Source organism: Pelmatolapia mariae, linkage group LG23 (genome assembly GCF_036321145.2).
Source record: "Pelmatolapia mariae isolate MD_Pm_ZW linkage group LG23, Pm_UMD_F_2, whole genome shotgun sequence".
NCBI lineage: Eukaryota > Metazoa > Chordata > Actinopteri > Cichliformes > Cichlidae > Pelmatolapia > Pelmatolapia mariae.
In genome coordinates, this window is record NC_086246.1 from 30117662 (window position 1) to 30143231 (window position 25570).

Here is a 25570-nt window from a genome sequence, read left to right on the forward strand (position 1 = left end):
CCTCCCACACGCTCCCAGATGCTTTCGCTTCATCTCATCTGGACTTTCCCTCTTCTTGCAGCGCAGATTCGTTCAGTCGACATTTGTGTTTCTGTTTCTGTGACGACCACTCAGCAGCCTGGAAGCAGACTAAAAATACCAGATCGTAGCTAAGGGCGATCATCATAAAACACGACAAAGCATCATTGCTGTGCAGATGTTAGTCAGTGGTCTTCTCAGGCGTAAATAAAAGTCCCAAATCAGCTCCAAAGGTAGATCAGTGCAGCCTGAAGCCGTCCTAAATCCTGATCGCATTAGCATTAGGACAGATACTCACTCGTTTAATAATTCTGTGTTTTATTAGGAGGATGAAAACCTGTCGTAATTCTTCCTTTAAACCCGGCCTCACCTCCCAGTTCAACCACCAGCTGATGCTTCGTCAGCTGCTAACCATCTCCTCGCTTTGCTGGTGCATCATACTGGGAACCAGCAGAGGGGAACTGGAGGGCTGTGATGGAAAACAGGAAGCAGCTGGGTCAACATCCTGCCTGGCAGGGAGGGAGGGGTCGGCCCCGACACAGGCCGCCGTTTGTTGAGTGGGTGAACAATGTCCCCCTCTGTGTGCCCGCCAACCAATCGAGACGCTCCTCTCTGGATGGTTTCCAGACAGATGAGATGTTGGCAGCAGCAGTTTGGGCTCATTAAAGGGAGGAAAGAGGAGCAGTCAGGATGCTGTGTGGTGGAAAGTCAGTGGTTTTTAAGCTAAAATGAGGAGATTAACCTCCTAAGACCCGAACTCTATCATGGCATGCATTTTTAATTTTTCTTTGCTATTTGGGCTGATTGGGACCTGATGAATGTAAAAACAAAGAATTACCAGATTTTTGCTTTTTACCTAATTTTTGTTTCTGAGAAAAATGAGATCCACATATGAGGACATTAGTTTTAAATTTCGATAGAACAGTGGCAGTATAATGTCCTCGTTAGTGGACATCAGGCCCTTGTAGAGAAAAATTAAGTATTTTGGTCTAGACAACCGAAAATGTGCTGTCCACATATGTGGATGCCAGGTCCTAGGAGGTTAAAATTCAGAATTGAGACAAAAATGTAAAAAAGAAACTACATTAAAACATCAGAAACCAGCTGAATCAAAAGAAAATTAATTTATTGAGATATTTATTCGTTTTCTGTCAGTCTTTTTCCTCCATAGGGAGCATCGTACACTCTGCACGGCCTAAAAATGATCCTCCAGGTAATGAAAACTGTCAGTGTGAGTCTCAGGTATCAATGCATTAGAAAACCAGTGTTTCATGGGGCTTTTAGCACTTTCTGTCTGTACTGTGTAGTCTGAGGGTCTGTAGGCTGACACAGATTGCTGCAGATGAATTAGTAAAGAGGGGCTGGAGGCTCTAAGTGGCTCTGGCCCACTGGCCTACTTAACGCCAAGCCCGAGGTGTCTCAGAGTCCAGCAGTTTTAAAGGAGCCTGCGGTGGGATGACGGCTACAGAAAACATCTGGACGCCTCACGTTTTCTTTTTTATGAAAGGCGTTCATCAGTAGTTACTGAAATACAGCTTCTTTAATGATAAACTCAGAGGTTAAAGGTCGCACATTTCTATGCAGACTGAAGAGATTTAAAGTCCCCATATGTGACCACAGACATGTTAATGTCAAAGTATTGAAATTAAGTTGCATAAATAGAAATATTTTTAGATTAAAATGCCAGTTATGACTTAGTTTCAATATAGATGAAAATATAGATGAAATTAAAATGTCCCAATTTTGTGATTTCAATATATGAAAATGACATAATTATGAAATAAAATCAAAATGTTGAGATTGTTCTAGATTACCTGTCAAATGTCAGGATTGAAACGCTCATAAGTTTAAATGTGACTTTAAATATTTTGATTTTATTTGTTGTATTTTATCCAGTAAAGTTTGTTTGAGGCTTTGAAACGTTTTCTATTTACTTGATAACAGAACTTAAAGAACTACAGCCCCATACTGAATACTTTAAAGGTGTGTTAGAGTACCTTTACTGTACGGTTTTTAGCTGACTGTAGAAAACAAACAAACCCAGCTCTCTGCAAGAGGCCACATTCTTTCAGTGGGAGGGCCTAGATTTGGTCCACGGGCCTGTGTTTTCTCACTGCTGGTGTTTTGTCCTGTTTAAAGTGTGTGTGTGTTTTTAAAACCACAGAGTGTTTTTGTTAGAGAGCCGTCTGTGCAGTGTGAGTGGAAACGACCTCCCTGATAATACCAACATTATCGCACTCCAATAAAACACACACACACACACACACACACACACACACACACACACACACACTGCAAGTGTGTGTGTGGTTTGACATCGTTTGGCCTCCGCCCTCCTCATTTCCCATGACCTCTGACACTCGGCACCTCAGATGGTTGCAGGAGTTAATTTGTGGGGAACCTTTAGAAGAATTTAGAATACCAATATTTTCTCATCTACTGATTTTGTCTTTATTTCCTGATTCTAACATTTGATTGATTGATTCTAAGATTAAAGTGCTTAAAGAACATATAGATTAATGTAAGTTGATCTCCCTCTTAATGGACTTTTTGTCTTACAAGTTTTTATATAGTGTTATTTTTTGGTTGCTTTTAACCTTTGTATTTTCTCAGCTGTGGTTCTTCATGGTTCTTCTGTACCATGACGGTATTTCTGATCGTGTCCTGTTATCGTGTTCAGCCTGCTGTGACTTTTGGCCTGGTGTTGGTCGTCTGTCAGTTTTAACAAGCCTCTTCTTCCTCTTTGTCACCCTTGACACCACTGAGGAGGAGCTGATTGGCTGCCTCGTTACTCCATCAGGCATTTTTAATTCCATTTTTTTCCTGAAGGCATCACATGTTCCTCACAGTTTAATAATGTGTGTTTTTTCTTTCTTTGTGTCTTTCAGATGCGTTTGTAAACAGTCAGGAGTGGACGCTGAGTCGGACGGTGCCCGAGCTCAAAGTGGTGAGTTCAGAGCGTTAAAGAGGAGGGGGTCACCTGTCCAAGAGTCAAGCTTCAGCGGGATGACGTACCGCTACGGAGATCATTTCCTGCCAAAACTTAACAAAAATCCCAACAAACAAAAACTAACTAATTAGATAAATAAATACACAAGAATTTCAGAAACATTATGTTTAAGAGATTTATTTTTTTAAATGTCGAGATTGAGTTTCTCCCCTAAACAGCAGCCAATGTAAAGGTGCTCCAAGTATTTTATTTTGAAGGTTTAGTTACTTCTAAAAACCCGACCTGGACTTCTGTCTCACGATTCCTGACCTGCAGGCTTTAGGACACTACAAGAAGTGAATACGCGAAGATAACCAAACAGATGTACAATTTGGATCATTTTAACTTTGAAGATTAAATAAAATAAAATAAAATAAATGATGGATGTTAAAATTGTGAGATTAAAATTTCATAAGTTAAATGTTTTGAGATAAAAGTTTAAAAACATGTTGAAAATGTAATTCAAAAGTAAAAATGATTAGATGAGATTAACTATGAGGTCATGTCAAAATTATGAAAGTAAAATGTCAAAGTTGTGAGATTAGAACATCAAAACCCAAACAATACATCACAACCATGAGAAGCAAACTTTAAAAGCAAAACGTCAAAATAAAGTCAAATATTTACGTTAAGTATAAAAACTATAAGACCAAAATATTAAGCTCAGAGATAAAAGTAAAATATTACATTTTATGTCTAAAATGTCAAAATTATGATATAACTTAGAGACTAAAATTTAAAAAAAAGCTTTAATAGCACAATATTAAAATTTAAAGATAAAAGTTAAATATTCACATAATGTATAAATATTTTAAGAGTAAAATGTCAATATTATCATTTAACTAAAATTTAAGTTGAGATTATTATGGGCGATTTTAAAAGAAAACTTTTAAAACCAGTATGAGTTCCTGTTGATGGAGTGATTACAGTCTGCTGAATGTTTTGAGATGCTAACTTTCCTTCTGTCTCCCCCTCAGGGCATTGTGGGTAATCTGGCCAGTGGTAAGTCAGCGCTGGTCCACAGATACCTGACGGGAACGTACGTCCAGGAGGAGTCACCAGAGGGTAAGAACATCATAGCATGTCTGTCTTTGTTTGGCTGGACCAGCTATTTCTTCTTCTTCTTCTAATAAAATGGCAGAGCAGTCGTCCGCCTTCTCAGACTGAATCACTCTAAAACACAGAGGAGAAAATAATGAGTGGATTAAACGTCATTTAACGACCTCCTTACAGCACAGGCCTAACCAGCAGAGCGAAAAAAGCTCCTCAGTCAGGCTCAGAAGCTCTCCAAGTCGCATTAAAAAGAGATTTCACTCCACTTTCGGGAGAAAGCTGAAGTGGTTTTTTTGGGTTCAAATAAACAATATAGAGTTTGAGATGGAGCTGAATCACCGCAGGAGGCTTTAAATGATCAGATCTGCTGGTTTAATGCCGATCTGTCAGCCTGTTAGAGGGAAAATATATCAATATAAGCAATGAGTGACTGAAAATGAATACTGAGTGAGATGAAAACAGCAGAAAGTGACATTAAAAAGTCAAACTTTTATTAGCTATTTGTTCTACTTACTGAAAAACCAACAAGTTTGACCTCTTCGGGGCCGTGAGCGTGGATTTAAAAAGTGAAGAAGAAGTGATTTAAGCATAACATTGCGCTCAGCTGCTTAATATCTGAGAAACAGTGAAGACCCGAAAGGTTAAACTTCTGTGCTGGCTGACCCAGAATCACTTATGAAACTTTAAAGATGACTTTCTGTCTCAGGGAAAAGATGAAGCCCTACTTTCCTCTGGTGTCTCAGCTCGCACGCCCTGCAGGGACGGCCATATTCCTCATGTAATATTAAAGCTGCCCACACACACTGTTACTGTACAGGATGGCAGCGTCCTCAGGCACAGACCCACTTTACTAAACCCGCTTTAATATTTCAGCACATGAGCTGTTTCCTCTCAGGGATCCTGCACGCACAGCCAAGGCACTTTCTGCTCACTTTCCTTTATCAATCACACCGACGCTGCAGCGCTTTTACTTTTCATTCATTCATCCTTTTACTGTCCAGAGAGGTGGTGCACCGAACTCACAGTTCAAACCACTGGTGAGGAGCTTTAAGCTCGAGTTTAGTTGTTTAATTGAAGCAAAAACGCTTCTTTATTCCCTCAGAAAAAAACAAAAAAACTGCATCTTTCTGATAACTAACAGGGGGCGACACCTCAGCCTGTATAAAGAAGTCAATGGCATAGTATGGAGATCCAAACTTGCCAAAATGAGCAAACCAATAACACAAATTATGCCATTAAATGCACGTATAACAATATTAAAAATGATTGCTGTCTTTCACATGAGACATAAATGTTTTTTTTCTTATGTATTATTTTTTTCTGTTTTCCATTTTTATTTATTTATTTGTCTTTATTTATACATAAGTACGTCATTACGTTTAGAACTTTTAAATTCAGCTTGCAGCTGTATTTATTTACTCATCTTTATATTTATTCTGCAAGTTATTTATTTTTATCATTAGTGGGGTTTTTTTTTCTTTTTTAATTTTGGCAGTTTTGGTCCTTCGTGCGTTAACTAAAAATATATATTTATGAAGCCTGAAGTTTTAAAAAGTTTTTAAAAGAGCTAAAAGAAGAATATGCAAAGGATGAAAATCCAACAGTCAAATCAAAATCAAAAGTTTATAACAGCTTCAACTCAAGTCTGAAAGCAGTCTAAAACTAGTAAATATATAAATAAAAAGTCCAAAATAAACTCTAAATAACCCAGACCAGGTCCATAAAGTCCCCAAACAAACACAAGAGAATTTAAAACAAGATCTTTTATTATTTCATTTCTTCTTTGCTACTTTTACCTACCATGATTGCCTGAACGTTGTATTTTTGTAAATGTTTTTTGTTTTTTTTTTATCTTTTTTGTTCTTAATCTTTTCACTGTACATTTTAGTCCAAAACCATTTTCCAAAATTAACAAAAAATGCCAAAAATCAGGTCAAAACCACAATCCAAACACAAGTCTACAATTAGGCCCAAATTCGTTAACATCAATTTGTATATCAAATATCAAAATATCAATATCAAATTACTCTAAAAACGTCTAAAATGATGACCAAACTCCAAGTCTGAAATCAGTTCTTACATGGTCCAATTTAATGAACCCAAAATAAGTCCTGAACACCCCAAAACAAAGTCTAAAAGCAGTCAAAAATCAGTCTAATATATTTCAATAAATATTTTCAAAACTCGTGTCTATTCTAGGATCTCAGTAACGTTAACATATTTTTAAAGAAAGTTTTATTTTCTTCACTATTTCCTTGTTTTGGTTTTAGTTGCGTTAGTGCTCAATACCCTTCTTTTCACTGTCCTTTCACATTAAAAGCTTTAAGTTGGCTGACCAGATGAAACTCTGTTACTTTAAAACCTCTGCAGAACGTTTTGAATTTTTCAGTCTAATTAAAAATGCTGTGAGCTGCTGAGCAACGCACATAGCTGCAGCCAGAAGTCTTCAGACTGAAGAGAGTCAAAGAAGTACTTTGGCTACTTTTGAGGGTCCGCTGTGGAGCTGCAGCTAATTACCCCCTGCCGACCTCTTTGTGTATTTAAAGCCTTGAAAACCATCAAACATGGTTTATTTGGGAAGAAACCTTTGCTGCTTTTGTTATGTTGTTATGTGGGGACCCACCCCGAAATCAGCCCGCAGACCAATTTTAGCTGCTGGTCCCTCTGCGGAGAGACTTCGAAGTGTGGGAGGCAGGAAGAGGAGGAGGTTTATTTTTTTAATTTAATACGCCTGCAGAGAGGTCGATCGAAGGTCAGCTGATAAGAGGGGACCCCAGGGACTACATTAAAGCAAAAAAAAGAAAAAAACTACAAGCAGAGCAAAGACAGCTGGGAGAGAGTTGGTGGCGATGGGGAATCCCAGAGCAGATAACTTCACGCTAAAACATGAGAAAGTCTTCCACGGTGGTGACGTTCTCCTCAGTGTCGTGCTGCTAAATGCCCGGCGGCCTCCCGCCTTAATTACACCGCAGCGCTGCCAAAAGCAACACGACACGGCTTTTCGAGCAGGTCCACATACCACATTCAAACAACGGCTCCCCCTTATCTTTGATCGAATTACTTGGCACCACTGCCCGTCGAGGAAGCGGCGATTCAACTCCAATTAAATAAAAAAAAAAGGAGATAAAAAGCTTTTCTGAAATCGTTGCATAACCACAGAGAAATAAAAGCAGCCCAAGGGGGAAAGCTGTTTTGAAATTCCTCGGATCTAAAAATACGCCGGCTGCCTGGATTCCCATGGCGATTGATTGGGAGCGGAGTTGGTGGCTTGCGAGCGGCGAGGCGACCGCAGCGCCACGAAGCCACCGACCAGAACTATTCTGAGGCTGCAGGCTGGAGCCTCGCTGCTGCAGAGGGAAAAAAAGCTTCATCGCTGACTCAAAAACATGCAGGTTGCCCAGATTTACCTCTGTGGTGCATTTAAGGACTGTCAGAAATGCCCGGATTTATTTCTATTTCTAAAGACTCTGACACTTTGCAGAGAGTGAAATCCTGCAGAAGCAGCACTGATAGTTTGAGAAAGAGTCCGACTGAGACTGTTTGTACAGCAGCACATGGGATCTATTACAACAGGGAGAGAGAGGGGAGCTATGGTTGGGAAATCACCCACAGCCACCAAACTAATGCTGCTGACTGTGGTTTGAGGAGCTGCCGCTCTCACAAGCAGCCAAACATCATTCACAGATTCTATTGTTCTCGTGGCTTTAACGGAAAAAGAAACACTGGGCGGCATCAACAAAGTCTCCAGTCCAATCTTTCCAGAACAGTCATTAAGTTTTATTTTATTACTCTATTATTATTTTTGTCAGGTTTACACAGACGTGTGGAGAGGCAAGCTTTGGTTCAGTCTGCTATTTGTCATAAAAGAAGGTGACACCCCAAAAGTTTAGTTTATTATTATTTATTCTTCAGTGATCGTACCAGAAGGAGCAGGAGTACAGCTCTGAACATCCAGTCATGAAAAACAATCTGCAAGAAGTCAACAGAGTCTCAGCATCAAGGAGTCATAGAAGACACACGTGTATTTAAAAACCACAGATTTAATCCTGCCCATAAAAACTTTTCTCTTGCCACAAGGGGTCACCACAGTGGGTCGCTCTGCATGTTTAATTTGGCAGATTGTTATGCTGGGCAACTTTCCTGGCGCAATCTCAAACGGGATTAGTGTCTCCGGCTGGAATCTAAGCAGTGACAGGTGAGTATGGTGGCCACCACACAAGGCAAAGATTAAATCACCTCCCAAAATTTCCAAATCTGAACCTAAAAAGTTTACAAGAAGTCCTAAACATATTCCCAAATTGAATCCAAAATTTACTAAGTCCCGAATTAAGTTTAAGCCAAACCAAAACCCAGTTCAGAATCATCCAAACCAAACCCCTAAAGAGTTAAAAATCAAAGTCTGAATCAAGTCCCAAGGTTAAACACCACAAAAGTAAGTCCAAAAACCAGATCACTAAATAAAAATCCCAAACTGAAAAATGTCCAAAATTTACAACAAAACCAAGTCAAAGTCAATTTAAAACAGTCCAAAATGATTCCGATCAAGTTCTTAAAGAGTCCAAAATCAAAGTCTTGAATCAAGTCCCGTAGTAACTGAAACAGCCCAAATCTAAATCTCCAGTAAGTCTAAAACGATTCAAAATCAGATGACTGTAAGTCACAAATCAAGTTCAAATGCTGCAAAGCCATTTCAAATCCAAGTCCAAAACATTCAACAAGATGTCCAAAATATATTCCCAAATTAATTCCAAAACCAAGTCCAAGTTTTAAAGGGCCTCAAACTAATTTTAAAATAATTTCAACCCACAGTCCAAAATCAGAGTCTTAAATCAAGTCCCAAATAACTCAAACAGCACAAAACTAAGTCCCCAGTAAGTCTAAAACAGTTCAAACACAGACCCAAATCAGAGGACCAAAGTCCAAAATCTTCCAAACCATGTCCCTGAATAGTCCATAATCAAAATGTAGAATGAAGTCAGGTTTTTAAATGAGTCTAAAAGCAGCTTAAAGTCAAGCCAGAAAAAGATTTTTTTTAAAAACATAAATAAATAAAAATCTACTCCCCAAAACACCAAAACCACAACTCAGAAAGTCAAACTTTCTAAATACAGTCAAGTTCAAACAACTGAAAACTAAGTACCCTGTAAATCTGAAACAGTCCAAATGCAATTCAAAACATTTAGGAAAAAACATAAAGAAAAAACTCTGAAATGGTCCCAAAACATAGTTCATAATGAAAACAGTCTAAGGTTGATTTCCTTCTGCCATTAAGTATCTTTAGTGTAATGCTGGGGCGGGGCAGCATGTTAAAGCTTTGTACTCAGCTGGCTCTTCCAGATCATTACTCATACAGAGAAAACATGTTCAGCATGTTACAGAATGGCAAAGAAATCCAAACGTCTTCGTTACGAGATATTCAGCTCCAAGTTTGCTGAAAGAGATTAATGTGACCTCAGCAGTGTCTAATGACTCAGCGTCTTTGTATAAATCTGCTGTAACGAGGTGGTGACAGTGACATAAATGAACCCAAACTCATGAAGGAAAGCGGTCCATCCTTCCTCTCACCTCTGTCCTCTGTCCTCCTCTTCCTCTCTGAGCTTTTCTCGTGTTTACGTGTTTGTTTATTCACTGCTTTGACCTCCAGCTGACTGCAAATGAAACTGTGTACTGTTCTTTACTGCTCTTTCTACTTCTTCTTCTCTCTCGTGTCCTCTCTTTGAACCTCTCTCAAACATCTTCCACGCTGTCTCCTGATTGGACTGTGCATGCATTAACTGTGGCTGTTGTTTTGCTTTTTGTTTCCTCTCTTTCTTCCTTCGGGGATGCTCTTGTACAATAGCTGACGTGGATGCAGGTAACTATCCTTCCTCTCTCATTCACCTGTCCATCCCTCTATCCTTCGTTCCATCGCCTCATTGGTTCAGACAGTAGCACGTTGAGATCGGCTCGGGTTCAGCACCGCGTCTCATCTCCGCGTCATCAAACATCCGCCAAACATCACGCTGCACGTCTCCAGGGATTTAACTGCTTCATCTTTCATTTTTGTTTTTTGTTTTTTTACATGTTTGTACAAATAATTTCATCAAGTCAGATTTGAAACATCTGGATTATTTAACGCTTCCAGCTGCTGAACCTGAAGCTGAACTCGATTGGCTGCTGCAACTGAATGTGTAGCTTCGCCCCCTCATTATCTAATCATATTTTTTCTTGTCTCCATCCTCATCATGTTCACCTGCTTCACTGATTTTCTTCCATCTTGATCAAAAAAGGTGAACGATCTTAGATTAATTTCAGATCACTAGTGAACTATTTTTCATGTTTAGTAATAAATCAGTGTTCACTTTCCTTTTTCTGCCTGTTTAAACTCCAAAGGATGAACTTATGACTTTTTATTTGTCTTTAAAGAATCAATAAGTGATTCTATTAACCGATTAAAGAGAAAATCGTAACACTGGAGACTTTTCTTTAAGTGCATGTGTGGATCAGTCAGCTGTGTTTATGATCCTGTTTCGTACGTTTGTTCCTATAATGGTGCAGAAGTAAGATGACTAGATGGCTGTATCGATCAGTGAAGACATTAGTTACATGTTAAAGGTATTAATCAGTTTATCAAGCTGGACTCATCGCAGAATGACCACAGACACACACATTGTAAATAAAAGATGGACATCCACTGTCATAAGTTGTGTTGATGCACTCCTCAGAAGCTTTGAGGGCTTTTATTGTGAAAGGCAGTGGCTGCAGGAAGCCCCTCTCACAAAAATCAGCTCCTCTTGACACAAATATTTAACGTCAGGGTAAAGAAAGGGCAAGTGATGGAAACATGTCCACTTCCTGTGCTCGCCGCTCTCTAAACATCTAGTGTGTCATTACTGCAGCTGCGCTGGCTCGGCCACGCCATCCCAAGATCAGCTGATCCAGCTGAGAGAGAGAGCCCGAAATAACACCGGCGACTTCCTGTAAATGCTGAGGAAGAGACGCTCGTTCCCACAGTGACTTGCCACACTGCTGTTTATATTTGTGTCAGAGTGGAGTTTCTTAAAGCAGCAGCAAGCCCGGAGATGACCGGTCAGAGCGCAACAAAATGCACGAGTTCAGGGTAGAAAGAGGCAGAAGCTGTCGGATCATCAGTTCTCCTGATGAGATGTTCCAGGTCCTCAGTCCTCAGTCACCTGTTACAGCAGAACATCAGGTGGGAGCAGGAAGCTCCTCCTTCTGCCCCCCCTGGACTTCTGACCCTGTTTGAAGCTGGTTTTTAGAGCAGTGTAAGGCACTGAGAGGCCTCCGTATTGCTTAAATGTGGTCACAGCCACAGACTGTACATAAAAGATGGCTTACCCCGTTTTGTGTTTTTTTTTAACCCTTAGTGTTTTTCGCTCTCAGCTGCTGGTTATCTCCCTCATTCCCCCATATGTATTAGTTTACTTTCCTGTCCAATCACCTCCCTCCTGTGTAGCATTCATCATCTCACACTCGATCAGCCCGATCGATCGCTGATCGGCTCCACCTCCCCGTAGATCAGACCTCCTCCCACCGCTGGCATCGCTGTTAGTAACCTGTGTGTCTTTCCTACAGGCGGGCGCTTTAAGAAGGAGATTGTAGTGGACGGTCAGAGTCACCTGCTGCTCATCAGAGATGAAGGAGGCCCCCCAGAGGCACAGGTGGGTACTGCACCTCCTTCAGACTAGACCGTGAGAACACTGTGAGCCCAGAGAGCCCGGCATTTTTGTTAGGCTAATGTTTGAGAGAAATAATGATTTTATGCTTTAAATAAAGTTTGGATTTACAACCTTGTTTGTGTGTATGCGTGTGTGTGTGCAGTTTGCGTTATGGGTGGACGCCGTCATCTTTGTCTTCAGTCTGGAGGACGAGATCAGCTTTCAGACTGTTTATCACTACTTCAGCCGCCTCGCCAACTACAGGAACACCGCTGACCTGCCGCTGGTGCTCGTCGGCACACAAGGTACTACACACACATACACACACACACTAGCCTCTGTATAAACAACAAATCTTTGTATTGTTTAAAACTCTACTTGATGGGGTTTATTTTTAGTCCCTAGCAGGAAGCTCTCTCTTTCTCTCTGGATAGTCTGCTTTTCTAGAGCTTTGCTACCACCTAGTGGTGTACAATCCTAATTGCAGCTGTAAACTTGACGTCATTGCCTCTGATTAGCATTTTGTGGCTGCTGTTAATTTTAAGTTTATTCCTCCTTTTCTTTATTTGTATATTATGCACTCATAAAAGTATTAGAAAAAATGTCTGCCCTGCAAACTGCCGTTATTCTACATCTTCATAGATCCAGATATAGGAACCATAAAACTGAGAAGACACAGCAGGAAAACATCAGTAGATTCGTAGAGTGTTTAGGCTGAACGCTGGCCGATCCGCGCGTCAAAGGACATGAATAATTCTTTGCCGTTATAGTTTTGTCTTTATTATCAGTCTGAACTGAAAGTTATTCCTCTGTTTGGACATTTTAAGGCAGCATTTTCATTTGTTTTACTCTTAATGGATCAGTTAATCCAATAAAGTAATGATCTGATTAATAAACAGTTGAGTCAAAGCTCACCATGGTAACTGATGCTGCTCCTGACCTGGTGATTTTATGTTTGGGTTTAAAATCATCTGGAAGCAGCACATTTTTACCTCTTCTTTTATTTACAGCATGATTTTAATAAGCTTGATAAAGGTTCTCTGCTGGAGGAATGTGTTTTAACATGTCTGATTGGTGTAGGTGGCACTCATAGGGATCATTTTCTGAGGAAGAGCAGTCACATGAAGAGAGCCTGAAGCAGATAGCAAAAAAAGATGAAAACCACCATCATGATACCTGTTGTCTCCTGCTGGGTTTTTAGGTTTTGTTGAGTCAGCCAAAAAACAAAGAAAGCCTAGCTGTGTTGACGACTCTTGACTCTTGAAGCAGAGTCATGCTGTGCTGTTACTGAGCTGAAATCTTGTATGTATGAATGTATTTACAGTCTCACTGAGTTTGTCCCTGTAAGCTGCAGGTGGAGAGAAACACCAAAGAGTACAAATATTCTCCACAAACGAGCAACAATAAAGACCCAGTGTTTGTGTAATCACTGGAATCCTCTCAGGACGCCGCTTCCACATTGTGATATTCATTTCCAGCCGCAGTTAAAGTCACCTGTATAACATCTGCCTGCCTCTGTCATCCTTTTTTCCTGGTGTTCACCTGAAAAAACCAACATGAACCCATGTTGAGTTTAACAGCCAGCACATCTAAGAGTTGGTTCTACATTCTTTAGCAGATGGGTTAAATAAAACAGAGGCAGGTACAGTGATAATAGGAGCAATTACTTTGACACATGTGGTCCCTCAAACATTAAGACAGGAGGAAACGTCTTTAAACACAGGACAGGTTCTTCATGTCACCTCCAGTGATATCTGAGTCATTTTAAAGTAATTCTAAGTATGCCTCAGTGTTGTACATGGAGGCGTTCATTCCTTAAAGTGAAATACACTCGTATAAATAGTTACAGATATTACTAATAGATGTTATTTGGCAGATTTTTGCATGAGCCGTTCCTCTCTAGAGCTGTTGTTACTACCTATTTTGTTGCACTTGGAAGTAGCTTAATCCAAACGTGCTTATTACTCTCATAACCAGCAGATGGCGCCAGAGTACTGCTGAAGTTTTCCTCCTTAAAGTCTGGGCTCTTGTTTCTTTTCACCTTCATGAGCCACAGCGCTGATGTGGAGGCGTTCCTTCTGAATCTACAGGCCAGAAATCTAATAAAATACATGAATGAGTCAGTCTTACGGCTTTTATTATATTTATGACACCTTATATACCTACATTTGGGTAAACGCCTGAATAAAAATAGATCGGTGCCTTTGAGTTTCTTTCTTTTACTGTAAAATGTGGATTTAAAGTTAGACTCAAGCTCTTTCTTTCTCGTTTCCCTCTCAGACGCCATCAGCTCGACCAACCCGAGGGTGATCGACGACACCCGGGCCAGGAAGCTCTCCAACGACCTCAAACGATGCACCTACTATGAAACCTGCGCCACCTACGGCCTCAACGTGGAGCGAGTCTTCCAGGACGGTAAGCAGCCATCTGTCAGGGAAAAGTGTCCAACACGACCGGGAAACCAGAGTCCAGTCCTCTGGGAAGGTGACATTCCTCCCCGGCACACTCCCTCCTCCTCCTTCGACGTCCCGGCCGGAGCCATTCGAACGCTCTTAATCACACGTCAATTAAGACTTAAATGGACCCGCTCAGCTATTTAGCTCAAACCGAACAGCAATTAAGTTTTATCATAGCGGGGGGAGGAAGGTGGGGGGCTACAAAAAGAGACGATTCCCCAACGGGATTAATAAAAGAATCAGACATTACAGCGGGAGGAAGGACAAAGAGGAGGAGGAGAGTGTCCGGAGCCGTCAAGGTCCTGACTGACCCAGACACTGCATGCACATCTGCATTAAATGAGTGAATAAATATGTGATCTGATCTGTGTCTAAGTCACAGTGACACAAAGACAGAGTGTGTTTATGTAGGTAACTGACAAACAGTTTAACAACCTTTACTGAACAAGAGCAACCTGTGATTTCTGAGGGTGGATTTCCTCTGTTTAAAGTCATTCTGTGGTGTAGTTACTGGGAAGAAGCCATAAAAAGTGACGTATCTTTAGTTAAGTCCCAATTAGAAGCCTCAAACCATGATGTGACCTCAATGTAACTGATCTTTAGGTTTGTGAAGTATATCCCCTGTTTGGCGTCTTCCTTGGTTTGAAGCCCCCAGTTTACAGTGTTGCCTCGGCCATTCTTCACGTATTGGTTCATAGTAGGGCTGTTCGATATAACAATATATATCGGATGACGATATAAAAATGTCTATCGTTTCATTTTACGCTATCGTTTGTTTCGTGGTGTCGCAAAATAAACTGTTTACGGCAATATTTTCTCATCGTTTTGATGGTCACTGTAGTGGCTATATTAATTTCTTAAAGTTCTCTCTTTCTCTTATATTTAATATAACCACACTACAGACAGACAAGCGCCTGTTTTTATGCGTTGTCGTTAGCAACAACGACGGTAAAACCATCGCATGTCCGCTTGTTTATTTTCCACATAAACCTTTCACAATAAAGCTCAAGATCCTGTTGAGACTTTCCAAAATAAACGGAATCACGTGAAAAAGTATGCAGAGTATTTACGGATGAGAAGCAAAAAAGAGCCGCCAGGTGCTAAAAAATAAACCTTAGACTCAAACGTTAGAACAGGCTTTCCCCCGCAGCACGCCGTGTAATAAATACTCACAAAGAAAACGGCGGCCGTTACAACCTATGTCTAAAAATGTATAGTTTCATGCATCGGTTAAAACACTCGACTCCAGGTACACGACGCCCAGCTGGAAACACTTCAGCTAAGCGAGATTCACAGAATTTACAGAAAATGTTAAATTTTTGTGATTTATATCGTTATCAGGACGATAGATGTCTTATATCGGGATATGAGATTTTGGTCATATCGCACAGCCCTAGTTCATAGGTTCATTGCGTCTGAAGGCCCAAACTTGTGATGCCACCTCCGCCATCTTAAGTTGTTTGGTGCTAGATGTTTGGTTGAGTATTAGACTTTCTGGGCCCAAACTGTGATGCGAGTCCTGACCGTGATTTTCTTTGTCTTTGTGTTTGTGATTTTGTCTGAGGCAATTTCTTGGTGATTCATTGGATCTGAAAGTCCAAATTTGTGATGCTCCTTCATCCACATTTAATTTTTGTGTCCATGAATTCATCCCGAGTTGTTTGTTGCTGGATGTCTGATATGGTTTGGGACTTCCTTGGACTGAAGCCTCATAATGTGACCTCTGCCGTGCTTCACGTCTGGGTTCATGAATTCACCTCAAGCCACCTGGCACGAGACTTCCTCGCTATGGAGGTCCAGACTTATGATCATCTTATTACTGAGTTTCAGTTCTGGGTTTGTGAAGTTGTCTTACATCATTTGATAATGGACGTTCCAGGCAGGAGCCAAGAGGGCTATTTTTGAAAAACCACCTACACCTGTGGTTTCAGCTTTTTGTCCTGCCTCCTGCACGCTCTCCACATGTAACACATTCATTTATATTTCCAGTGTGAGGATGCATCGAGACAGAATTTCTGGAAACCACCAGTTCATGTGTGTCTAAAGACATCATAATTTATTTCTGCTGCACCAACAAAGATTTACCAAACTGTGAACTTGGCCCTACAACATGAGTATGCGTACCCAGTTATGTTTCACCACTGCTTGTGTTACGTCCCAGCAGCAGCAGCAGTAGTAGAGTGGACCTTTACCAAATAACAGAAATCTTAGGCCTGCCTAAGACTGAGAAGTCTTTGGTTGATTGGACTGAATCACCCAGATGATCATTTGTTCGGCTTTCTGACATCACCAATGAGTGATGAAGGCCTTTAGCTGCTATTCTTTTACCCATCCTGCTTTGTGCTGTGTGACTGCAGTGCTGAACCTCTTTCAGACATTCAACAGGAGCATTTTCAAATGTTTGATCGCTCTGAATGCAACAGTTTTAGGACAGAAAGACACAAATCTGTGAAGCCGAATCATCAACAGGAGCAAACAAAAAAGCGGCAGAAAGGTTTCAGGAGAGAAGTTTTTTTTTTTTCTCTCTTATTGCAAATGGTAAACCCTGCGGCTCATTTTTCACACTCTGAGAGCACATTAATAAGAAGAGAGGCAGCAGAGACGTTAATGAAGCGGCGGGCGGGCGACCGGTCGGCAGGCGCGGGGTTAACGGCTGTAATTAGAGAGAGAAATGGATGACACGGACTCAGCGGTTAATTAGCAGCGACTCTGACGGCCTCTGGCTTCTTTCGCGTCCACCTGAGTTTCACTTTGAGCGGGTCTGATCAGATTCTGCCGCTCAGGCTCGGTTTACAGGTTTACAGGTTTGCTCTCTGACTGATGACGACGAAGAGCAGAGAAATCTGTCGTCCGCTTTACGATTGTTACAGCCTGAAGCAGACATTTAACAATCAAAGTCACAGAAATAAAAATATGTCAAGGTGAGGTAGATAGACTGCATGTTAGTGCAGAAAACTTCATGTACTGAGATGGAGCCGAGATGTTAAACACTTCATTTTCAAACTCCTGATTCTGGATTTCAGACACGTTCTCTTCAGTGTTGACCCGCCAACAGGTGACCGACCATGCTGTGATATGAGGCTGAATCCAGAGCTAACCTGACGATGGTTTAAGGTGGAATGAGCGTGACGAAATAAGGCGTTTGATTGCTTTGTTTTGATCCCGGATGCAGATTTTCACAATAAAAGCCCTGCTAATGATTTAAGGGCATTTCATATGTAAATTTTAGCTTGTAGTCATCACATCGGGTGACACGATCACCTCTTAACCTGTTTGTTTCATATCTCCCGCAGATCTTAGGCTCATATATAAACTTTTCTGTAAGGAAACAGAAGTTAAGCTGAAAAAGAGGCAGGTGATCCCCTCTGTGCAGCGTCGCCTCATTTCAGGGGAACTAAGAGTATTTCTTAGATCTCTTAATTTCATGCTTTTGAATTTATTTTTAATAAATTAACTCAAAACAGACAAAAATGTTGGAAAGGATATAAGAAAGTGTCATCAGTTTCTTCTTCAAATCAGGTTGAAATAGTTTAACGCTCAGTGCAGTTCATCTATGGGGACTACTTTCTGTGGCGAATGAGGTCCCTGTAAAGTGCAGCGTGTGTGTGTGTCTGTGTGTGATGAGACAGCATGTCCAGAGAAGGAACAGACACAAGTCTTCATCCATCATCTGTGGGCAGTCATTGCTGAGTGTGTCCTGCAGGGGGCAGTGCAGCAGCAGCAGAGGCTCGCTGTGTCGAGCACAAGAAACAGTCGAATCCTCAGAGGAGCGAAACACTGCAGACTTTTAATTGTAAGAGAAGAAGAGCTGCAGTGTGTGTGTGTGTGTGTGTGTGTGTGTGTGTGTGTGTGTGTGTGTGTGTGTGTGTGTGTGTGTGGTCGGCCCAGGAGGAAGCTTTCCACACTAAACGCTGCCTTATTATCCTCTTAATTATTCCACTCTGTGTGTGTGTGTGTGTGTGTGTGTGTGTGCGTGTGTGTGTGCGCGTGTGTGTGCGTGTGTGTGTGAGACACTGTCTCCTTGTATTCTTCTCGTCATTATCCCAAATTAATCAGTTTTCTAATCACCCAGCAGAACGATGCAGCAGCCTGCAGCTCTGAGTGCGTGCGTGTGTTTGTGTTAGTGGGTATTTATATTTTTACTGTGTGTGTGTGTTTGTGGGTTTAAATGTGAGTCCGCTTTAACTGCAGTGTGTCGGTCAGATGTGTGACAGATGGCTCAAGTGGGGTTGTCAGCTAAGAAGGTTGGTGGTTTGATTCCTGGCTGTTGAGCAAGATGCTGAACCCTGAGTAGCCCCGATGTGTGTCAGTGTGTGGATGTTATGTTAAACATGTTTATGGGAAGAAAAAAGCGCTCATATAAGTGTGTGTGTGTGTGTGTGTGTGTGTGTGTGTGTGTGTGTGTGTGTGTGTGAATGACGCTTGTAGTAAGAGTAGAAAAGCACAACATAAGTATAATTTACCATTTAGAGACAGAGAAGAAGACACACGAGCGTGAAACAGCAATGGGGACTTTATCATTACTATTATTTCTAATATTATTATTATTATCGTTGTTGTTATCATGGGTTTATATGGGGTAGGGGCACCTTTTGGCTTGTCTTTGGACACACCCCTGACTATACGTTATGGTGTATATGTAAATGTTTATCTTATTGTGTGACCTACAATCGTGCTGCCGTCGAGCTGATTCCCAGTATCACCTGTTGGTTCACCTGTTTACAAAATAAAAGCCTGCACACAAACAGGAAGTTGGTGAACAAATAATGTCTGAAACCTACTTGCATTAAATTTGTATAGTTTTTTTTTTATTTGTTGCCTTGCTTTGATGTAGTTGTTAATTTAAACCAGTCGAGACGTCATCTTATCACCATGAAGTTTCATTTATACAAAAATAATACTTCAAAGTTAAAATTATTTACACATTATTTAAAAATTAATCACACAGGAAAAATACTTTACATTATATATTATATTAAAAACCTTAAATAAAAAAAACCCTACGTAGCAGATTTTCTTAAATGCTGAAGGTTTTGAATGGAGTTTGGTGGGAGATGTTTGTGCTCTACATACACACTTTTCTTCACCGTATTCTTACTTTTGTGAAATATCTGTTATTGATTGATTGATTTAAAACTGCAGTGTAATAGCTGTTATTGGAGGCTGATTGATGCATTTATTTATTGATCGATTCTGCAAACTTTCTTCTTGTTCTCTGATTTAAATGACATTTTGCACACATGTCGATGGAGGGTGAGGTCACACTTTATGATGGAGCTGATGTTTCTGAGCGTATCGATTGCGCTTTAGTGACCTTCGCTGCGTTTCCAGTCGCCATCGATCGCGGCCGGTTGGCCCAGTGGTGGAGTTGGGGGCGGGGCTTTAATTACCCAATGCTCATATTCGGCTTCATAGTCAGCTGGGGCGTCATGGCGACAGGCAGAAGCTTGCAGTGCAGAAATGCTGATTGACACTGATTTGACTTGATTTTTTTGTGTGTGTGTGTGTGTGTGTGTGTGTGTGTGTGTGTGTGTGTGTGTGTGTGTTAAATGTAATAGAAGCTTTGATGAGTCGCAGCGGCTGCACTGAGATGAGGAAGTTGCATGAATGACCACAACACTTAGCATTAAACATAATTGGCCCGCTTGTTGTAATGACGTTTTTTGAGCTAGGTAGGGGTGAGGAAGAGGAGGAGGAAGGTTTCATTCTGTATTTTATGCCGTTAAACCATCATTTTACTTTATTTCAACCCATCGAAGCTTTGATGAACCTGAAATTTTAACACATAAGAATATCATCGTGTATGATTATATATGGATACATGTAAGAATGTAATTAGTTAATGATCCAACAGATCCAATAATAATCACATGTGAACTGTAGCTGGTTCATTTTGGGCATTTTAGCTGAAAAAAGTTACTTTTAACAGTTTGACAGCTTTTGTATTTTTATAAAACAATTAAAATTCTAACAATTTTGCAGCAAAAGCTTCACATTCAAGTTAGAAATTTAGGCTCCCTGATGTGGTTTTATTAAAAAATTGGACCAAAGTGTCCAAGTAATGTCAGGAAGTAGCTAAAATGTTTCTCATAAATGCTGCAAACCTATGTTTTTATGTTTAAAGAGTTTATTTTGTTCTACTAAAATTGATTTACCCTCATTAAAAACCAAACAGTATTCACATCTGAGAGAGAACCTGTCAGTTTTTGACATTTCAGCTTCTCTAGTTCAGAGGTTTCACCTCCTGAGTTTGGTTATATTGAAACATTGGACCAGTCAGTACTAGAAAAACCTCCTGCCAAAAGATTAAAAACCTTTGTGTTTAAACTGCATGTCGTCTTTTAACCAGAATTACTTAACTTTCATAAAATGCAGAATTACATTCACACCTTTGCTGGAACCTGTTTATGTTTCTGCATTTTAGCTCTAAAAATTACACAAAACCATTTGGACATTAATCATATAAGAAACCATTTTAAACTCCAAGTTTTTTCTAGTATGATGAAACTATTCCTAAATATAATAAGATTTTGTAAATGATGCTGTTAATAAAAAATAAAATTGGTTAAAATATTTAGCATTTTTTAATTAAAATTGTTAAATTTTAGTGCAAATCTGAGTTGAAATGATGTTGAATCAACTGTGCTGTGATCTGTAGTCGTCTTTGTTTTCTGCTGGGCTTCAGTGTGTGTGTGTATACGCATGTGTGTGTTTAACATGTTTAACGTGTAATTTGCTGTAATGGGAAGTGAAGCCTGGTCCAGTCAGAGAGGGGAGGGGTAAGGGGGGGTGACCTCTGTGTGAGGGATCGAGGGGGGAGGAGCACAAGGGTGACAGCCCTGCACTCCCTCGTCCATCAGCGCACTAATTTAATTAGCCTAATTACACCGACGTGAACCCCAACACACACACACGCACACACGCACACACACACACACACACACACACACACACACACACACACACAGGGTCCTCCTCCTCCTCTTCTTCTTCTTCTTCTTTTTGGTCCATGTCAGAGTGCAGACTGAGGACGCTTCGTTAGCGCTCGCTAACAAGCTTTAATTAGCGACCACACACGCTCTGTCAAACAGTCACTCAGAAACATTCCTGCAATATAAAAATCACATCCAGTGTATAAATATTCACACACTGACACCACAAACACACTAATCTGCAAAGAGCCGACTTCACAGTTTTTATTTTTGGGTTATACTAGAGTAGCTTATCTTACACTGGACCTTTATGCAGCTCCTCAGTTCATCCTGTCATCCAAACAACAGCAGACGTGCTGCACATCAGATTTGAAAATTCAGGGTTTATGAAAGTAGACAGTAAACCAAAAATTACATTTACATGTGTGTCCACGGTGCCTTTGAAACAAATGGATTTAACCTTTGCAAAAACAGCATTAAAAAAGTCTCCCACCCGAGCTCAAGTGATCTGGATTTGAACATTAATGGTTTCTTCCTTTGGCTGTTCTTAAATAGTCAAAGTACTCCTGAATAAAGCTTTACTTCTAACAAACACATAAACATGAACAGATAATTTTGTCATTTGACAAACATCAAACCAAAGTCAATTTCCTGTTTTGATACTTTAGGAAAACTCATCTGGATTCATACGAGAATTTCCTGGCTTTTTCCTCCAACCATGATCCATCGTTCCAACAAGTTTCGTGACATTTGGCTCAGTGTTTTCTTTTTTTTAATGTAACCTTGAAGCACCACAGATAGATAGCACACCTGCTGCAGCTGCGGTGTTTGACTTTAACATGTAAAGAGTGAAACGCTGCAGTCAGCTCCGCCCCCCTCCCCTTCATCTTTATGTGTGAGCTGGCGGTGCAGCCCCGTCATAAATCTGATCAAAGGGGAGACGTTTCCATTAGAAGAAATGGCAGCTTCTCAGAGCAGAACTGAGATTGATGGATAAAGTTAAATTGCATTAACCGTGCAGTTTAAATATTTAGCGCAGCCTTATCATAACTGTTCTTAACACTTAAAGTAATATACAGCCTGCCAGGTGCAGGACGGACACGCTGACATGCATGCGAGAGGCTCAGTCCTCTGTGACTTTCTCACTCTGGGATTCAAACTTTGTTCTGATCAGGGCCAAAAGTCTAACTGGAGCTACATTAACTGACCACTGGTCACTATCAGTACATCATTACCAGCAAAAACTCCAACAAATGGTGTTAGTAAAAGCTGGAGATATTTAGTTTTTGGACTGTTGCTCAAAGAAAACAAGAAATTTAAATTTAAATGATCCGACACTTGAATGATCTATTTATTTTACCCTTGTCAAAAAAAAAAATCTGTTGGGATGGATTTATTAATTAGATGAACATGAATATTGGACGATCTTTAGCCGCCATGAGCCTATCAAAAGTGAAACCACATCCAGGAACGTGTCCCTGTATACCAATAATAACTGAAATAAGTAGTAGGAATTACTAATGAGTGTTTTGCCATTATAAATATTATGTAGCAAGGAAGTGCAAATGTTTAAATTTGTTAGAACGGATGCTAAAAAAGTGTTTATCCTTCCTTTATGTCAGCACAAACTCCATTGAAGAACAGAGCTAGTATTTGTCCACTGATTTTGCAGTGTTAGTTAGCACGTTAATGTTGTTTTCATTGTGCAGCTGATGCAAAACCAGAAGAAAACAAAAATGTGAAATGTGTTGGTGAAGAAGAAGAGTCATTCACATAAAGACAACAGTGAAAATCTCTGGTGATATGAGATGATCTGAGAACTTCAAAGTCATTTCACACGTTCCAGAAACTGATCAAAATCAGATAAACTGAAGCTGAGCTAGACCAGGGCTGTCAAGCTCATTTTTACAAAGGGATACACTTGAAAGGTAGGAGATCCGTCCATCCATCCAGGAGTCTAAAAGTCCATCCCCACTGTCCTGGATGATGTTGCATATCCCAGTTGCAAGACCTCAGTAAACGAACAGTCGTTTATCCATTAAACAATTTAATCAAACAATAATCTACTGCCAACATAATCAATCTTTAATTTTCTTTTTCTTAAAGGCATGAAAATGAAAATCAGATTACTGTGGGTATTTTCAATACAATAGTAACAATAAAAGGATCTTGACCTTTTGTAGTCTACATGCAACATACAGATGAGGCCTCTAGTATGACATGAATTGACATAAAATCTAAAAATGGCAACTCTAAATTGATCATTAGGCTGGATTAAATCTGCCACATGGCTGGATTTGGCCCCCAGGCGTTGAGTATGACAGATGTGATGTAGACTGTACTTTGTTGTAATTCCAGTCTGCACCACAAGATAACAACCGATACGATATGTAACCTTTATTTAATCATGCAAGATACACACACTGGTAAATGGGTGCCCCCTGGTGGTGAAAGTTTGTTAAATTTTGCAGAGGACAATTACAAAAGTGTTCTTATCAAGGAGAAACTGTTGGTGCAAATTCAGTAGAAAAATCCCGTAATCAGTGTCAGACCAAATGTGTCCAAGCTTCATCAAACAAGCTAATCACCGTCTCAGCATTAATGTTGATCCCGTGGAGCTAAAAGCAGCGATTTTTGATCAGACTCGCTCCCTTTCATCGTCTGTTTTTGTTCTGAATGGCTCCATCGTGCAGCAGAGGCTTCTTTTAAACACCTCCGAGTTTCTTCTCTCTCTTTGCTGCCCTTGGCTCGGCCCCGTGTCACCTGGAGGTAAATGTTTACGACTGGGTCCTCATTAACGAAGCCGGGGCCTTTAACGAGCCCAATTAAAACAATGGCTTCATCTGCAAGAGCATGAAACAGGCCAGTGTTTATTGGAACAGAGATAATGGAGTCACTAAAGTCTTAACTCTCTCCTGTCTCCTGTCCAACACTCGGCTCCTCCAGCACATCATCAGACAGACACAACAGTTTGATCGCTCCGAGCTTTGGTGCTGACCTGCTGGGACCAGATTTTAGTGTAATTATTTACGGAGGCTGGTGAGACTGACTGACTGAGCGCGCTGTGTGAACACCATTCAACCAAAGACCTTTACTGTTGTTTTTGGTTTGAAAGGACCAGGTTTTCCTCCAGGAGTTGTAAAGGACTGTTGTCAGAAAACAGAAGAAATTTCGAAAGATTTAATTAATACTAGAAAAACAAAAAGACGTGATACAAATAGACGATATTTAGGGGAAAATCTCTGAAATTTTGAAATATAATAGTACAAGTACTACTTGATTTTTGTTATGCCATTGTATACACGAACGCTATCCTATGTTTATTCCAACTTAATGTTTAACTTTTTCATTGATTTTTGTTTTTTGTTTTGTTTTGGCCTTGCTCTAGTTCAGCCATGACTTTTTTTTTTCCCCCAATGTGTTTTGATGCACAGCATGGGCTCTGCTCTCGGGGCCCTAAATTCATGAGAGGAGTCTTACCCTGCTCACAATTTGTATTTTCTTTTTTTGACATATATAATTAATTGGGAGCTAATTATATATGTCAACATTAGATTGCTACTGTCAGCCTGCATATTAGAAAAACAGGAAGAGAACGTAAGAAATATACTGCTGAGGGCTAAACCAGTTGTAGCCACATACAGCCTCAGACACACAAGCCTAGAGACCAGTTAATAGCTCCATGGCAACCATGGGCGGCTAGAAAAAATTGTGCAGTCCCCAACAGGTTGGCAAGTAGTTGCTAGAGGTTGCTGGCATTGCAATTGCATCTACGGGTGACCAAACAAATCGCAATCAGGTTTTTTGTGCAGCACTCTCTTTGAAACTGATTTCACCCGGCAACAGCCAACAATCAATTGCCAACTTAGCAACTAGTTGTTCACATGGAAGCAGCTACCAGTCTCTAGGACTATATATAAGCTATACTTTGCCTGCCACCAGTTAGCCCCTTTCAGTAGGTGTTTGAACTTATATCACCTTCTATAAAACCACCAGATTGCAACAAATAAAACAACCGTTTAAATTAAAAGTTGCTAGCCTTCCATCAACTTACTTTTAGTGGTGTAAATCAAACTTCTGCTGATTCTTGAGGTAAAAACACTTCATTGGATTGAAGAGAGGTAAACTTTTGTCATAATGTAGCAGTACTTTGTCCCCTAAGGGTGGTGCTCAGGACACCAGCTGATGTTGATGAAGACGTTCAACATTATAAGTGAAAGAGTGCAGTTTAGTCTGACCACTGTGTGATTTGAAATCATAAATCTGATATTGAAGCCCTCCACCACTCTCAACAGTGCCGAGCAGTCATTATTCTCCCATTAGTATCCTAAAAGGTCCTCGTCAGTCAATGAGGAACTCTCCTCCCCCAGCCATTATGAGCAGCCAATCAGAGGAGAGGATGCTTGGATCTTCCCTAAATGTCTCTTTAGGTATCGATTAGCCCTGCCTCAACCTGACTTGAGT

The 25570-nt window shown here is 40.5% G+C and overlaps 1 protein-coding gene across 10 annotated transcripts in view; it reads left to right on the forward strand.

Moving 5' to 3' along the window:
* agap1 (ArfGAP with GTPase domain, ankyrin repeat and PH domain 1) overlaps positions 1–25570 on the forward strand; it is a 174558-nt gene that overhangs the window by 77511 nt on the left and 71477 nt on the right. For 6 of the 10 annotated variants that reach the window (XM_063466424.1, XM_063466425.1, XM_063466418.1 and 3 more), the window contains 6 exons: positions 2907–2965; positions 3985–4072; positions 9900–9914; positions 11636–11721; positions 11882–12023; positions 13999–14133. In XM_063466424.1, the coding sequence (XP_063322494.1) occupies positions 2907–2965; positions 3985–4072; positions 9900–9914; positions 11636–11721; positions 11882–12023; positions 13999–14133 (525 nt within the window). The remainder of the gene's footprint in view (positions 1–2906; positions 2966–3984; positions 4073–9899; positions 9915–11635; positions 11722–11881; positions 12024–13998; positions 14134–25570) is intronic. The other 4 variants (XM_063466426.1, XM_063466427.1, XM_063466420.1 and 1 more) reach the window with 1 other exon arrangement.